General features: G+C 50.5%; 7 protein-coding genes across 7 annotated transcripts; 4 read left to right on the top strand and 3 right to left on the bottom strand.

Annotated features, from left to right (window-relative positions):
• Window positions 1–817: 817 nt before the first annotated feature.
• Window positions 818–1,477, top strand: TRVA0_001S07074 (uncharacterized protein; the record flags this gene model as incomplete). Its single annotated transcript, XM_076681975.1, has 1 exon — window positions 818–1,477. One exon carries the CDS (start codon window positions 818–820, stop codon window positions 1,475–1,477), a length of 660 nt encoding a protein of 219 aa, XP_076543932.1.
• Window positions 1,478–1,983: 506 nt separating this feature from the next.
• SAE2 (ssDNA endodeoxyribonuclease SAE2) lies at window positions 1,984–3,654 on the top strand (the record flags this gene model as incomplete). The annotated part of the gene is made up of 1 exon (XM_076681974.1): window positions 1,984–3,654. The coding sequence occupies one exon, from the start codon at window positions 1,984–1,986 to the stop codon at window positions 3,652–3,654; it is 1,671 nt and encodes a 556-aa protein (XP_076543931.1).
• Window positions 3,655–3,908: 254 nt separating this feature from the next.
• ZRT1 (high-affinity Zn(2+) transporter ZRT1) lies at window positions 3,909–5,036 on the bottom strand (the record flags this gene model as incomplete). The annotated part of the gene is made up of 1 exon (XM_076681973.1): window positions 3,909–5,036. The coding sequence occupies one exon, from the start codon at window positions 5,034–5,036 to the stop codon at window positions 3,909–3,911; it is 1,128 nt and encodes a 375-aa protein (XP_076543930.1).
• A 367-nt stretch (window positions 5,037–5,403) lies between these two features.
• On the top strand, window positions 5,404–6,204 carry BUD13 (Bud13p; the record flags this gene model as incomplete). The annotated part of the gene is made up of 1 exon (XM_076681972.1): window positions 5,404–6,204. The coding sequence occupies one exon, from the start codon at window positions 5,404–5,406 to the stop codon at window positions 6,202–6,204; it is 801 nt and encodes a 266-aa protein (XP_076543929.1).
• A 719-nt stretch (window positions 6,205–6,923) lies between these two features.
• Window positions 6,924–11,445, bottom strand: XRN1 (chromatin-binding exonuclease XRN1; the record flags this gene model as incomplete). Its single annotated transcript, XM_076681971.1, has 2 exons — window positions 6,924–11,395; window positions 11,442–11,445. 2 exons carry the CDS (start codon window positions 11,443–11,445, stop codon window positions 6,924–6,926), a joined length of 4,476 nt encoding a protein of 1,491 aa, XP_076543928.1.
• A 367-nt stretch (window positions 11,446–11,812) lies between these two features.
• On the top strand, window positions 11,813–13,399 carry NUP49 (FG-nucleoporin NUP49; the record flags this gene model as incomplete). The annotated part of the gene is made up of 1 exon (XM_076681970.1): window positions 11,813–13,399. The coding sequence occupies one exon, from the start codon at window positions 11,813–11,815 to the stop codon at window positions 13,397–13,399; it is 1,587 nt and encodes a 528-aa protein (XP_076543927.1).
• A 486-nt stretch (window positions 13,400–13,885) lies between these two features.
• Window positions 13,886–16,120, bottom strand: NTH1 (alpha,alpha-trehalase; the record flags this gene model as incomplete). The annotated part of the gene is made up of 1 exon (XM_076681969.1): window positions 13,886–16,120. One exon carries the CDS (start codon window positions 16,118–16,120, stop codon window positions 13,886–13,888), a length of 2,235 nt encoding a protein of 744 aa, XP_076543926.1.
• Window positions 16,121–16,651: the final 531 nt, after the last annotated feature.

Below are 16,651 nucleotides of genomic sequence, written 5' to 3'. Positions count from 1 at the left end.
GCAAGTCTTCTTGATGTCGTCGGCTCCAAATGAAAGTCCCAAGGCGATGGCAGCCGCAAACCGCCGACTTGCCGGTGGGCACGTGATTTGATCTTGATTTGACTGAAACTGACAGATCCTGGATCCCGGGAGGGCTTCGGGCTGTTCTGAACTACAACTGGACAGATGATGGCTATGGATAGTAGCATGTTTCCTGGGGCTCTGCCCCAGACCCCGTGGCTCCGCTTCGCGGAGGGTGCCTCGGCATATTGTACCCCTGAACCGGGGGAAAAACTACCTAGATACCTCAACTGGTGAACTCATATATAGCTTCTATTATATTCTGCAATTATATTACGATCCCGAAATTATGATGTTCAAGTCGCCCTAAAGTGGAGTATACTTTATTGCCACGGTATATTGAGCAATTAACGCCTCAAATAACGGGATGTTCATTGCAGTATCCTTATAAGATAAGCTTCTGCTGGATTCTACGTACAGTATTTCCTGGAATTGATGTTCAAATCGCACAAAAGTATAGCTATTGAGCAATGAACGCTTCAAATCCTTCTAAGATAAGGATGGCACTGTTACCACGGTGCCACAAGATTTGGTTCATACCAATGGAAACACATAATAAATTTCACTTATAGTACCGCTCCAGTATACTTCCAAGCATATCCACGACTGCGTATACAAACTCGTTGATCAATTAGGTTACTGGTATATCGAGTACAAGCTTTTAGACTCACCTAGCATTATAAACATACACAATCCTCCTAGCCATCTTCAACTACCGTAGTAACAACCGCGCTCAAACATATATCGCTGCAGCAACATGGATGCATATTCCTATCAAGATAGCCAGAACCCAATTGCCCATCCACCCTTTCCTCAACTTCCCGATAGCAATTACCGCTTTCAAAAAAACCGTAACATGGAAGCGTTTTTCTATCAAGATAGCCAGAATCCAATGGCCCGTTTACCCCTTCCTTCTCTCGAAGATATCGTCGCTTCAGGGATATGGCGTCAGCTGCACATTACATACACTCGTGATGAGCTCACTTACGCCAGCGTCAATCACCCCGGAATCGTCTACCGTGTTCCACTAAAAACCATCGGAGAGCGCGAAAAAGCACCACTTTTGCACACTACAATTGTGAGCCGACTCGAGATGCTGATTAGAATTGGCTGCTTTGAAAAAGTTCTCTGGCAATTCTGGTCTGATCCAGCCATTGACATCACACACAGTGCAACCTTCTTGCTCTCTGTGCAGGCCCAAAGCTTTGAGATTAAGAAAATAGACCTGCACATTGGCACCGATATCGACCAGCAGTACATCGCTACTATTTTCGAGAACGTGTTTGACACCTTCTTTATGAAAAATTACGGTCTTTTGTTTGAGGGCACACAATTTTGCCCAGGCGGTCTTTACTCGAAAATAACGTCGATCGTCGAGGAAAGAAGGAAGCAGCTTTCAGTTAACTATTATATATAATATACCAATAGGCAGTAATAACATGCTTGTAGCTTGTGCTATACGAGAAGAAGGCTTGAGATATCCAATTCTAGACAAGTTTATCGGTTCAGATCTATATTCGACGAAGAAAGAGCATTCCTAGATTCAAATGTACGCTGACAATAACATACAGCTACATATGACTCTCAATTGGCTACAATACCCAGCTATAAGCGGCAGGGGCTTTTCGTAGCTCTCTCCGCGAAGCGGAGCTATGGGGGTTTGGGGGCTGGCCCCCAAGTCAGCCCTGGGACTCCGCTACTTGTAAAATCTTACAGCATAAATGGTGTTATACCGTTAATTGTCTACAGTTCATGTCGTTGACCAGCCTACTATATCTAGCTAGCTAGCTAGCTAACAATAAATAACAATAAATTATAGTTACCTTTGGTATTCAGCTGAAATAAAGGTTGCGCGGCGCTCCGGGAAAATCGCGTTCAACGCGCAACATTAAATTAAAGACGCGAGGGGCGCGTTTATTGGCGATGGAGGATTTTGAAGAGGTTACAAGAGCCCTCAAGGAGGCTCTGAGGAGCCTACCAGACGATATGAGAGGAACGCTTAGCAAACTTGAAGCACTGAATGCGTATCTGACCGAAGCTCCCCGGGTCCAGACTGCGACAAAGGAGGAGCTCCTCAAAAAGCCGCCAAAGGAGCTCGTACGACGCATTATGAAGCTCCAAACTAGACAGACCCGGGAAACCGCGATGTATTCGCAACAGAGAAGTCGTGAAGAGGAGCTTAAGCAGACCTGGCAGCGCAAAGTTGAGTCTGTGAAAAGTGACGCCGAGCGGCTCAAGACTCAACTCAAAGAGAAGGATGATCAACTCAAAACGAAAGATGACCTAATAAAGAGCCTCCAAGTAGAGAATACTCAACTCAAAGAGAAACATGATTTGGTGAAGATCCTTCAAGAAGAGAACACGAAGCTTAATGCGAGAATGAGTCTAATAGAGAGCTTGAATACGAGAATCGAAAGGTTAGCGGAGAAGTTTGATTGCGTTGAGGAGAAAATGGACCAATTGAATCCAGGGCATATCAAAGAGGAAGAAGAAGGAGATACACAGCCCATGCACAGAGATGATAGTGTCCCGCTTGCTCCTCTATCCGATGCAATAGTCAATGCGAGAAGCAATAGCAATAGCGACAACTCAGATCGCGAAAACAGTCCTGCTTTGGACTGGCAAAGGAATGATGGAGAATTTGTTTCCCCTCGGAAAAGAGTGCCAACTCAGAGACAGCTTGACCAGGTGAATCCGTCAGACGAGACATATTATTCAAGCTCTTTCCTTAGGCGCAACGAGGAGTTCTATCGTGTACCCTCATCTCAAGGGAGTGTTAATGATGTGCAAGTGAAAGAGGAACCTCCCTCATCTCCATTTTTGTCGCACCCAATAGAGAGTACTCCAAAGCAAAAGTCCTTTGGCCAGACTATTACTCCAAATACTACTGCCTCGCCAAAGCGAGTGTATAACCGCAGTTCATCGTTAGGCGAACCGAGTGGTAAGCGACTAACCAATAGCTCTCAAGCATCTGTGGCGAAACGGGCAAAGACAACGAGCTCAGAGAGCAGCGAAAGCAGTCAATGGACAAAAGATGAGATTATTAGACGCATTGACGAGGGCGAGCGCGTTGATGATAACTTTATGAGAAAGATACTAACGGTACAGTGGCATCCAAACAATTTCAAAGTCAACAAAAGCTTCAATGAAAATGTTGGCTATGCATTTAAACAGGACTTGCGAAGGCATACTGGTAACTGTAATGCAGGAGGACACACGTGCAAATCATGCCAGGAGTTTTACAAAGCAGCTGGGCCACTGAAGATCTCTGGTGGACTTTCCTGGAACGCTTCGAGTGCCAAAAATAATCTCCGCTTGCATCAATCTGAACTTGTGGCCAAGGCGTCTCGTCACAGACAAAGATTCGACAAGCCAGACACTCCTCCTGGGTTCTTCAATTCTGATTTCCCAAGCACGCAAGAGCAGATCGAGCTTCGGAAACAGGAGGAGGAGTATCAGAACAAGATTGCCCGTCCTCGGCTGCTATCTGCGGTCACAGGAGGGCAGTATTTGTTCCGAGACGACCAAATTAACAAAGCTCTCGAGAGCTTTGATTGGAACGAGTCTGAAATCACTCTCAATGACTATCGATGATACTGTGCATCTCAGACTGTTATATAAGTTTGTAATGATATTAACGTATGATTCCGACTACAATGAATCCTGGTAATCTAAGAAAAAATAGTACCTTAAGCAGTTGAAAGTCAGAAGCTATTGAATAATTCCACAAATTGATATCGTTTTTTAAAACCGTAGAATTGTACATAAAGAAGAGAATTTTAATCATGGATAGGGAATTAATGGATAAAAGAATTAGGATTAATGAGGGATGCGAAAAAACGGCACTTTTATGCCCATTTACCAAGCAAAGCCATGAGACCTGCTCCGAGCAGGAGACACCCAAGCATAAAGAACAACCTCTTCAACTCCTTTGGTCGCTTGTCCATCAGATAGTCTCTTGCCAGTAGCTCGACCAAGCCGGTGTAGATGAGAATACCGGCAGAAATGGCGTCAAGCACACCGGAAACGACGTTGGTATGGTACGCGTTACCAAGATAGGTGGTTCGCACACCCAAACCTGCGGCAATGGAAATTGGAGTAGTGAGACCGTAGGCCAGGCATAGAGCATACGGCCACCATCGCTTGCCTTGTGGGAATGGAATACTCGACAGTCGAGCGCCGATACCAAGACCCTCAAAGGACTGATGGAAGATCAATACAACGTACAAGTCCTTGAATTCCTCACCGGTAGAGCCAAGGTTAATACCAATCATAACCGAGTGGAAAATGACACCAAACTCGAGGATGAGGAACGCAGCGATGTCTTTCTGGAAGCCTCTTTCCTCGTTCAGCGAGTCAAGGGAGGTGTCGTGGGACTTAACTTCTCTCATCTGGTGAGAATCAACCTTGCACATGTCTTCTCCACTGTTATGTCTGGCGAGCTCCTCAATGTCACCGTGCTGGTGAGGCTGGCCGCCGCCTGGCCGAGTGATAATATCTTCAACTTCGCCATCATGATCGTGCGTGATGCCGTACTTTCTCTCTACATAGACAGCGGAACCAAGGTCAAGGAAGAAGACAAAGAAGACAGTAGCCAGGATAATCGCCGGGCACCACGAGTAATCTGCCCAATGCCCAGTCATGCCTACGCAGGAAGTACCGCCAATCTCGCTGTAGGCCGGGTCGAGCAGATGGATGAATGCAGTAGCCACAATGACACCGCTACCAAAGTGTCGAGCAAACAGGTAGACATACAATGGGATCCGCAGCCGCTTCGTTCGCTTGGCAATTACCGGGAACAAAGTCGCCGCAGTAGACAGGAAGAAAATGACAAAGATGGACGAGATTCGGGCTCCCAGAGACCCATTGTATTCGTTGTCAGCACCAATCACGCCCTGGAGGATACAGATCTTGATCGAATCGTCCACAGACGGATCCGCGAGTGTAATGTTAGCTGGGTCGTAGGTAATTGTCATCCTTTTTTTGGGTTTGGTCTATGAGATCTACGAAACGTTTATTAACGGTTGATATATTCGCTTTATATATTCTATTCATTCATTTAAAAACTTTTAGCAACCCACAAGGTCGCTATACATTCGGGACACGGCATGTCTGAGTCCCACGTCTAACCGTTAAGGTAGCCCTCTTCATCCTACCCAATAAGGTCTTCACAAAACGTAATCGATCATGTCCGCTGCAGGCATAAGACCGATCACCACCAAGGTGAACGGCGTGGCATTGCGTAAAGGGGTTTCAGCCGCACCAGCGCGCGCTGATATCTTCAACATGACGATTAGTGAACTGTACCGATCTGCCTAGTACACGTGGTAAAGGTTGAAAAAGATGTCCCTGGCGGACTATTTGGAAAAGAACTACGGCAAGAAGAAGTCCAAGTCTAAGCAGACCAAGTCGCGGGGGCCAGATATCGTCGAAGATGAGACTGATGCGTGGGCGGACGCTGTGTCCGAGGAGCCTGATCACCGTCCGAAAAAGGTAGCTCGCGCTCAATCTGCAAATAAAAGCGGATGGAAGAAGCTAGGGACCTCGGAAGTGAGTTTAGACCAGCCAAAGCCGTTTGTCGGTGGGCTGCAGACTGCTGAACAGCTCGCCGAAGAGGCCGCTCACGAAGAAGAACGCATCCGCCGGGAAATGGAGAGCCTTGAGGCCGAGGGCCAGGCCGAAACCATCTATCGAGATACGTCGGGGAGGCAGGTCGATGCACAGCGTGAGCTAGAGGATGAGATGCGACAAAAAGAATTGGAACAGCAGGAAAAACTACGTCTGCGACGGCAGGTCAATCAGGGAATTGTGCAACAGCGCGAGGCTGAACAGGAGAAAAGTTTGCTTGAGGGCATGAAAGCGGAATCGGCACATGCAGGAGAAGGTGCCTATGACGAAGAATTGAGGCATAAGGCACGGCATGACGATCCGGCAGCGCAGTTCCTCAAGAAGAGGAAGAGTAGACGTCTGCCTGAGATACCTGTCTATAAAGGCAATTATCCCGCAAACCGGTTTAATATTCCACCTGGATTCAGGTGGGATGGCGTCGATCGATCAAACGGGTTTGAGTCGAAGTGGCTTCGAAGGCAGAATGAGCGCAAGGATCGTGCAGCTTTGAGTTATTCCATGCAATATGATCTTTGATCCACCCCCTCAATTCACCTTAAATCATCTTAAACCACCTTGGAGGACTTGAAAAAAGAAAGACCCCCCAGCCAATGCATTTCTTTTATTTATAAAAGTTTTTGTTAATTTATGCCACTCAGCGTCATTGTATGCCGCCTTGACAGTTGTTCTGTATACCCGGTGCAATATCCCTACGGATCCCGAATTCCAATACCCCTACGGTAGTCTTGACCAACGCTAGTAGTGAACCGATGTGGAATGATTTACAATAGCCATACTGTATTCAATTCGCAGTCCGCCTACACATAGTTACCATACGGTAGTCTTTAATAACGCTAGTAGTGAACCGATTAAACAGTAGCCATACCTGTATTCAATTCGTAGTCCGATATAGCCCTAGAGGTTATATCCATGCTAACAACGAGTTCACTTGGGGGCCAGCCCCCAAACCCCCGTAGCTCGGCTCCGCCGAGAACATCAGTTGTAATGCTTAGTAAATTATAGTCAAACTGGAACCCAGGCAGAATGGTCCTTTTCAATGATATATCTCCGCGTAGCGGAGCCCCAGGGGGGTTTGGGGGGACTGGTCCCCCCAATTGCTCTTCTAGGAGTGGGTTAGGTAGTCTTGAACAACTGTAGTAATGATGATTTAGAATAGCGATACATGTATTCAATTCGTAGTCCGATCTAGCACAGGTTAACAGATAAAGGATTAATGTTACATAAAAGTTAACGGATTAATCTCCGCGGCCACGATTGCCGTTACCTCGACCTCTTCCTCCTCGACCTCGACCTCGCATGCCGCCTCGACCACGGCCCCGGAAGTTGCCTCGCCCTCGAGACGCGTCGCCATGATGAGCTTTGCCTTCGGGCTTGTCACTGCCAATATGCAATGCAGCCATGAGGTCACTGGTGGCTTTCTCGTCAACTGTCATTGACTGTTCCATAGGAGAAAAGAACGGAGGAGGAGGCGGGATTGGGAACCCTGGTGGCGGAGGCGGCGGGTACATCATACCATTCGGCGGAATTGGAGGCATCATGTTTGGCGGTGGCAGAGGAGGAGGCATGAACTGGCTATACACAGCACCGAGGATATTCTGAGACTGCTCAGTGTTCCTCTTCACCTCCTTGATGCTCGACAAAACCTCTTCGTTCGACCGCTTAGGCTTTTCATCTGCCTTCTTCTCAGTCTTGGCTTTCTCCGCTGCACCATTCCTCACCATGGCCAAAAGATCCCTGCTCAACTGCTCGTTGTCAACCACTGGTGGAGCAGCAGCCTCCTTGGGCCGCTGCAGGATCTTCACCTTGCCCTCTTCCAGGTGTATCTTAGGCTTGTTCGCTGGCGGCGGAGTTTGCCTCTTGTTCACCGGCTTCTTCGCCTTGGCAACATTGTTCACAACCTTGGCAGAAGCGGCCGCTGCAGCTCCGCCCCATGCTGCCTTAACTGGACCACTAGCGAGAGCAGCCTGGGGGCCAGCCTTCGCCTTCTTCTCAGCCTCTGCACTCTTCTTACTGTGATAGACACATTGTCGATTGGAAAGATTGACAACCGAACCCGCATCCACAGTCAAGCCCCGCTTTGTAGTAGCTCGACCGCCCAACGTGTTGCCGGCATCAAATTCCTCGTCAAACAGAACGTCTAGCGTAACCTTTGTAGTTTCACTATTGATTCCAATCACTGTACCTCGGTGGAAGAGTTTGACCTTACCGAAACTCAAGGCCGAAACTACTCGGTCGCCTAGGTCAAAGTGCTGGCTTCGTAGTTGATGATAGGCCTGGCCTGGGGGCAGCAGAGCCTGGCGAGGCAGGTTCTTGACCTGGACAACCTTGACTGGATCTGGCTCCTCAAAGTGCTTGACAATGGCCTTCTCAACCTTTCGGATTGTCTCCGTTGACAAAGCATCGGACTCAAGCGCCGCGCTCTGGACGTCTGGGTTCTCAATGATTTTCTCCTTAAGGAACCGTCGCACAGTCTCGGCCTTGACTCGAGCCTCGGAGGCTTCAAGGCTCATCAACTTACCAAGGTCAGGAATAGTTGATCCCTGCAAAGTCGAGAGCGCAGCAAACAAGTCTGGGAATGTCTGCAGATACTCCTTAATAAGAGCCACCGCCTTGGCGCTAAAGTCCCAGGATTTGAGACTTCTTCTCGAGTAGCCAAGAACCTTCAATCGCTTGGCCTCAAACTTGAGTGAAAGCCCGATATCGTAGTTTTTATCGCCGACCTTGACCAGATACTTGGACGTAATCTTACTCAGGAAGAGTGGGTGGATATTCAGCATTCGCGAAACCTCGTAAGATGGGAAGTATCGAATAGACTGCCTCTCAAACAGCATCGCCTGCCTTCCCGCGGTAGGCTCTGGTCTCTGCAACTTGTGTAGCTTAATATCAATCTTGTCGTCATGATGGCCGCTAACAGTCACCGGGTATCCGTATCCGCTAGGGCCCAAGAAAATAGCCCGGCTCTCAACAGGGAACTCTTCAGACACAGGGACAGATGGTCGCTCCTTGAATCGCTCGTCTTCATTGATGACTTCTTCCACCAACAACGGTGCCACCGAATCAACCTCTTCCTCTTCAGGACCGGCAAACTCCTTGACGTAAGCCCCGTCTGGAGTCCTTTGCAGACCCTTAAGCTTCTTGACGTGGATGAGGACTTGGGCCCTGCCGATTTCGACACCCAGCTTCTTGAAGGTCTCTTCAATCTTCCTAGCTTCCCGGACCCACTGGTCGAGGACCTTGCCGCTGTGTGGCTGGCTTGACACGTTGTTGTGCACCTTTTCGTATCTAAACAGTTCGTCGCTGATGGCACACACCTTAGCCTCCTGGAGATATGGCCATCCAATGTAGACAGACTCGCCAATGAGCTTCTCAGCAAGGGCATTAGCCGTCTCGGACGCGTAGGCGTTTTTAACCGTCAAAATGAGAGACTCGTTACGACTGGGCTGCTGGAACACCTTTACCCCGGCCTGCGCCCATTTGTACGAGAAAGAGAGGGTTTTCAAGCTTGGGAAGCCCGCCAGCGCCTCAGTGCCGAGTTTGGCGTTCTCCATGAGGCCGAACCGCAGCTTCAAGTTGCCCAGACTCGGCTTATCTAACATCACCTCGATGCAGTGACTATGCTCGAGGTCCAAAAAGACGCCAGGAAGTGACGATGGATAGAGCTTATCAACTTGTGGGTTGAACACAAACTGGATTTCGTTGCTGAATTGGTTCCTTCGGATTTCCTCTGGAGTCAGCAGGTTTTTCCTTGTCTCCATCGCGGCCAACAGGCGCTTTTCGTCGACAAATGGAATCTTAACTACAGCTTCCCAGTCGTTCTTCTTACCGTTTTTGTCAAGCTCAAACTCTCGCGGGTAAAAATCAATAATTGGAGAAGTCTCGTCGGTCATGAGCGTATGATAAGCAGGCGGGACCAGAGTCTTAGATCGGTCAGGCAGCACACCCATTAGTTGTTCAAACGGATGGAACGGCGTACCCAGGTTGAAGTCAATCTTGTCCTTGGTCAACCCCTTTCTGATATCGCTGATACACGGCGCGTAGTGGTATCTGTAGTACCACCCCCAGGACTTGCACCCCGTGTAGTAATAGTACAATACCCACTGCAGACCTTCAAGATAATTCTCGGCCACGTCCTTGATAACTTCCTGTCCCTCGGGCTCGCCGGATTTGATTCCAAACTTGTCCTTGTAGTACTTCTTCTTCCAGTCCTCGAACTTCTTGTTATACAGCTCCTTCTTGTGCTGCGAGCTCTCCTCCGTTTCAACGGGAGCGTTCTCGTAGCGCTTGAAAATCTTGTACATCGAGAGCATTCGCGAGTCGGCGTCATCGTCGTCTTCGTTTTCCGGGAACCCATCGATGTCCAGCACCAACGAGAAGTTACTGCCATTCTCGGCAACGTACATATGGGTCTGAGATGCCAGGGTCCGCAAGAACAGCATAGAGTCATTGAATTTGTCTGGAATGCTTAGCGACGGCACTTCGATATCGTCGGTTTCTCCCTCAGGCTTGCCATCGCTGTTGGTTGAGAGCACAAACGGCTTGACAAATCGCAGCAGCTCCTTTTCCCGGGGAGTAAGCTTGAGTTTGGGGTTATCCAGAGACTTGACGCTGACGTCTTCCAACTCTTCGTTGAACCACTCAGCGTCGAGTGCACCGTCCTCAAACCGGTGAAGCTCAAACTTGGACAGCTCATCGAGCCAAATCCTGAGTCGCTCGAAGTTGATGGTACCCTCGCGGGTAACATAGCCGCCCATATCCTTGAGGGAGTTCTTATAAGCGCCCATAAGGGTCGGCAGAGCGCCTTCGTTAATAAGAAGAGAGGGCAACTCAGGCAAGAAATCATTACCAATGAAGTAATTGATGAGGATCCAGTCGTCCAACACGCGCTCAAAATCGAACTGGAATGGCAAATCGTCCTTAATGTCGGCAAACTCCATCTCAAGGTATTCTCTCACTAGGGACAAGTGAAGTAGGAAGAACCGCTGTTCAGTAAGCTCCTGAGACCTCTTCTGGGTTCTGCCGAAAGTTACCTCCTCTCGCAGCAGCGCAAAGTGCGGGTCGTGACTCAGTAGACCCAGCATGATCAGATCGGCATCCAAGCCGTACAAACAGTGTCGCATGTTGGAGTCATAGTCTGGCTGGGCCTTGGCAATTCGGATTCGCTCCATAATTTTATGCTCACCCTCTCCCGGAACCTCGTGGCCAGACAGAATAATCTCAATGCCCTGCCAGTGCACGTCTTCCGACACTTTACGGTTGATAAAGTACTTGAGCTGTTTAGTCATCTTCTCCATGAACTCGGTACCGGGCGTAATTGCGTTTGAATCAAACGGATCTTCTTTGGGAAGCTCGATTCCTTGCTCAATGGCTCGTTTACGCGCCTTCTCGGCGTCCAAAGCTGTCCTGAATCGACGCGCTCGCTGCTGGTTCATCTTGGCTCGCGGTGCAACACCGTCAATGGCCATGTAGAACATTTTCTTGGGCTTGATGAGACCAAACAGGTGCTCAATGTAGTTGAAGATGTTGACAAACATCTCTTCTTCGGTGAGCCGCGTTCGTGCATCTGAATCCGAATCCTTGTGCGTACACGTGTGCAAAATCGAGTTCATATCCAAATATAGGTTATCGAACTCGGGCACCTGGCTCTCGTTGATCAACTGCGAAATCAACGGCCATCGCTCGGACACATATCTGAAAAATTTGGGGATACCTTATCCAGTTAGCTCGATCCGCGCTATGTCAATAAGTCGCCTTACCCATCTTCTCCTAGTTCAGTCCTCCTTTCTGCTATATCCACCAATGGATATAAATCTATCTCTTCTCTTTGTATACAAAAACTCCTGTCTTCCAGGACCTACTCAACGGTTCTAATTCCCCGTCTTCGTTTCGTTCTGCTCCACGACTGTCGTTTGTGCGGTGTGTGACAAGACAGGCGACGTCGCGAGCGACCCATCCGGGGCGACCCACTGGGAGGTGGTAAATTCGCGTGCGCAAGCGTTGGGAGGAAAGCGCCCGGAGTTCCGTCGATGTCGATTATCAGCCGTGAAACGACTTTTTTCACAACAAAACACGAAATCTCTGTGGATCAGGGCGAAAGCAGAGGGCTGAAATAGAGGAATTGGGGGCCATGTTTTCGAATCAGAACAAGACGGGGTTCACCTTCGGGTCTGGCGGCTCGGGTAATACGTTTGGGCAGAGCACAGGTGGCAGTAACCCCTTTGGTCAGAGCACTGCTGGTAGCGGGACCACTGGGGGAGGGCTGTTTGGAGCGACCGGCGCTTCTGGGGGAGGATTTGGTTCTAATACCGGGACCGGTGGCGGAATGTTTGGAAGCACACCTTCAAGTACCGGTACAGGCGCGTTTGGAAGCACTACGGGGGCTACTGGTGGTGGATTTGGAAGTAACACCGCGGCTACTGGTGGTGGGTTTGGGTCGACTGGTGGTGGGTTTGGAGGTACCACTGGATCGACGGGAGGAGCATTTGGAGGCTCTGGTGCATTTGGAAAGCCTGCTAGTACTGGTGGAGGGATGTTTGGTTCGAATACAGGCACCTCCGGTACTTCATCGGGCTTCTCGTTTAACAAACCGGCCTCTACGGCTCCTTCAACTGGCGTTGGCGGAGGATTGTTCGGCCAGACCGCTTCAAATATAGGCACCTCCGGTGGAGGACTCTTTGGTCAGCAGCAACAAAGCACAGCATCCACTGGTGGCGGTCTATTTGGTCAGAACAAGCCAGCTACGACCGGAGGATTGTTTGGTCAGCAACAGCCAAGTACAACATCCACTGGTGGAGGTTTGTTTGGCCAGAACAAGCCAACTTCGGGAGGAGGATTGTTTGGATCTACTGGAACTACAACTACCACTGGCGGAACTGGTGGAGGTCTGTTTGGAAATACTGCGAACATTGGTACCGCTGGTACCGGCACTACTGGAGGCGGGCTGTTCGGAGCCACTCAAGGAACGACCACTGGAGGCGGTCTGTTTGGCCAGAAGCCAGCGACGACCGGATTTGGACAATTTGGGGGAGGCTCTACTATCGGTGGTGGGGGACTGTTTAGTGGTCAACAGCAGCTCCAACAACAACAGCAATTGCAACAACAGCAGCAACTACCAGTAATTACTCCTCTGACTCGGCCAAGCGACCTTCCAGAGAACTTCCAGAGAGAACTGGAACAGCTTGACGACTATATCAACTCACAGAGCCGAATATGCGAGGAACTCAAAAACCGCAAAGAAACCCAAGACGAACTCATCCAGTCAGTACCAAGGGATGCAGAATTGCTGTCACGTAAGTTCTCGACTGCCGCCGAAGCCCTTAAATACGACGACAATGTGCTGGATGTGCTCAAAAAGAGCTCTGATCTTGCCGCCGCTGACGCTGAGGCGTGTTTCGAGCTATTGAGCAGCCTCGGCAACCCTGGTGGGTTCTCCTCTTCGATATTCGGCAAGCCGACAGGAGACCCGCTGGGGCCCTACTTTAACCGCAAGATTGAGGACTTCAAGGCTAAGCTGAAGGAGTTCGCTGCGGCTATGGAAGAAGTCGAGCGCGCGGTCGATTCGACGGAGCGCGACGCCTTTGATCTGCCCTCCTCCAATGCCGGTAACATTGTATCCACCCTGCAGGAAGAGTATCGTCTGTTTATGACGCTGGGCAACCGTGTCGCCGAACTGCATCACGACGTTGGCCGCCTGGATACGAAGAAAAACTGGTAATCTAACGTGTATACTATTAATCATTTAATGCATCAACTCTCCGCGAAGCGGAGCCCCAGGGCCCCCTCCTTCCCCTCAGACTGCACTTGATAGAGAGGGTATTCGAGGGCAGCCCTCGGGCTCCCATAGTTGGGGGCTCTGCCCCCAAACCCCCGTATCTTGGGTGATGGTTAACAAATTTTTCGTTACAGCCGTAACAAACTTCTATCCTGTAACGAGACTTCTGTCACGATGTGTAACAAATACTTCGTTCCAGCTCTATTCTCCGCGAAGCGGAGCCCCAGGGGGGTTTGGGGGGACTGGTCCCCCCATTATCTAGCAGTGAAGTGTATTCCGAGCTCTGCTTCGCAGATATACCTTGCAATTGACCCCTAAACTCCGCGTAAGCGGAGCCTCAGCTTCAGGGGGTTTGGGTAGAAAGGGTGATAAATCTAATAATGATTAAGCGATAAGCGATTAAAAAAAGAATTAAATAACTAAACGATATTAATGGGCATTACCGTTGGTAAATTCGTTGTCGTCGTCTTCGTCTTCATCGTCATCATCCATCAAGGATTCCCTGGATAGGGTCGCAAAGTAAACATGGGGCGGGGTGAGTGTGCCCAATACACGCCTGCCCTGGCTGTTGAGGAAGGTCAGGCCGTAAGTGTACGAGGCATTGACCCAGCCAAACCCTTCTGTCGCGACGCCCTTGAATCCCATCCCCTGGTTGCCGTACTCAGCATCGACCCGGTGCGGGTCGTGAGGTCGTGTCACATCGTACTTCTCAACCACTACACCATTGTAGTCCACAAAAGCCTTGGTGATCATGTACAGCCACCGGTAGACGAGTCTCTGGGACTCGTCAGCGTAGCCGTACCGCATGAGGCCGGCCCACGCCAGCATCTGCTGGGGAGCCCAGCCGTAAGGGTAATCCCACTGTCGGTTTGGCCTGTCGAGGCCAAGAACACCGCGAGACTGCTCGGTACCAGACACGAGGCCTCCGAACATCTCAAACTTGGGCAGGGCGTCGTCGACCATGCGCGCTGCCTGCTTAGGGCTCGCCACGCCGGCCCACATGGCCCAGAAGGTGGTAGCCGTTTCGTAGGTAGACTTGGCACGCAGCTTCGTATCGTAGTCAAAGAACATACCCTGCTTCTCGCTCCACATGTACTTGTCGATGAGCGCCTTTCGCCGCTTGTGGCGCCGGTCCCACGTCGACGAGGTCTCAACTGAGCCGTCGGGCATGACTAGTTTGTCGTTAAACCGCGTCCGGATGAGGAATGCAATGTCCGTCTCGTACTTATAGAGCAGACTGTTGAGGTCAATGGTCGCCAGGTCGGCGCATACGCCCTCGAGCCGGTACGAAGTGTCGTGGCCCGACTCTCGCACGCCTCGGTCGTGCATAAAGTAGTCGTCCAGGATGGGCTCTTTGATTTCGCCGCTGTTGTACTTCTCCTGGAATTCTGCCAGAGGCAAATTGTACTGCTTGGCAAACGGAATGAGCAGCTGGGTGAAGTGGGACGCTTCCGTCTCTGGAGGAATGCCCTTGCCGTCTGGGCGGTACCGCGACAGGCCAGTGCGCTTGTCGAGTCGCGGTTCGGCCATCCACACCGTGTAATACTCTTTAATGGCCGCTTTGAGCGCCATTTCGAGGAATTCCAAAGAGTCAGGACGCGGCTTGATCTTGTCGAAAACTCGCATCGCCATGTCAGTCAGGAAAGGCGGTTGCGATCGGCATAGGTAGTAGGATCGGTTGGCGTTCAGGATCTTGCCGTAATGCTCAATTTCGAAACAGAAGTTTCGCACCATGCCTTCGGCCAGGTCAACCCGACCGTCTACGATCAACCCCAATGACTCCATGTACGAGTCCCATCCATACAATTCGTTAAACCGGCCACCGGGAACGACATAGGGGACTCCACGAAGCGTAGTCTCGCCCGTCTTGGAGTCTTTCACCTGTTCCATGGCCAGTGCGAGCAGTCCCGGGCGCGTATTAACGGACTTGACCCAGTCGGCGGTAATCTTTTCCGGAAGATACTCCACCTGCAGCCTCAGTTCTGGGCGCTTCTCAGCAACCTTACGATAGTACTCGTACTGGTCGGGCGCCCCCAGCGGGACGTAGATCCGCGGATCGTCCTTAATTTTAGGGTCTACGGCGACGCGCTCAATCGTGTTCTCATCAATTCGTCGCGTCAAGTTCCGCCAAAACTCCTTGGAAATGAGCCGCTTGAGCCGCGCAACAGGGTTCTCGTTCAACCGCTCCTCATCAAGCACAATGGTCTTGCGTCCGAACCGCTTCGCCAGGGTAAGCTCCTGCAACAGGTTCGACAGCATGTAAGTACCTCGCACCTCGTGCTTGCGGAACCCATTGGAGTTGGCAGTTCCCAGCTCCAGCACCTTGGGGCCCGTGTCCTCAACGGTGATCTGGAAGTTCTGGTCAGTGTCTTCCGACTCGAGCAGGTCCTTGAGCGTCTGGTCCACGTTGATGAGAAACTTCTTGGGCCTCAGCTGTTCATCCTGGGACCCCCGCCGCTTGGGCTGGTAGTTTCGGTTCCGGGGGCCCGTCTCCATGACGGAGAAGGTCCGCGCCCGGTTCAACTTGGAGCCCTTTTTGGAGGTTGGGCTCGTTTCCGCGCCATAATACACCTCCGGGGCCGAAAACGGGTCCACCTTGAACTCCACCGACGAAGTCCGCTGGTGATGCCCACCGTTTGTAGCAGTAGCCACTCCGTCGTTCATGATCTGGCCAAAAAAGATTTACGAGGGCAAACAGATGCCAAAATATATATGAGAGAGAGAGGGGAGTTTGGTGTAGCCAAATATAGGCTGGTTTATATGACTCGGGGGAGGAGGGGCTTTCGATAAAATGCACTTGCAGCTACCTTGCAGGAACTTTGCGTTTTTTCTTCTTCGTAATACGCCACTATCCAACCACCGGAAAAACCAATAATTTTTGTGCTATCTCTACTCGATATCAGGGGTATACCACAGGGGAGGGGGAGAAGTGGTAAGAAGGAAAAAAATCTTTTCGATATGTCGCCCTGTCACTCGGATCCGTCCTTTCTACTTCTGTGTAATACCCCCCTAAACCAGCACTCATATGACTGGGACATCTGAGTAGGATCTACGGCCGGGCCTGGCCCTTGTTTGTTTTACCTTTTTATTGACACTTGACTACTAAGGCGGCGAATTAATCCGCTCAGCCTATCAGTCGGGAGTTCTTCAATCGCACTGCAACATACGTGGCCTTCGTCGAAGACGCCAGCCTCC

The sequence above is a fragment of the Trichomonascus vanleenenianus genome (genome assembly GCF_965637985.1).
Source record: "Trichomonascus vanleenenianus strain CLIB 3782 genome assembly, contig: TRVA0_001S, whole genome shotgun sequence".
NCBI lineage: Eukaryota > Fungi > Ascomycota > Dipodascomycetes > Dipodascales > Trichomonascaceae > Blastobotrys > Blastobotrys vanleenenianus.
This window is presented reverse-complemented; position numbering and strand designations above follow the sequence as displayed.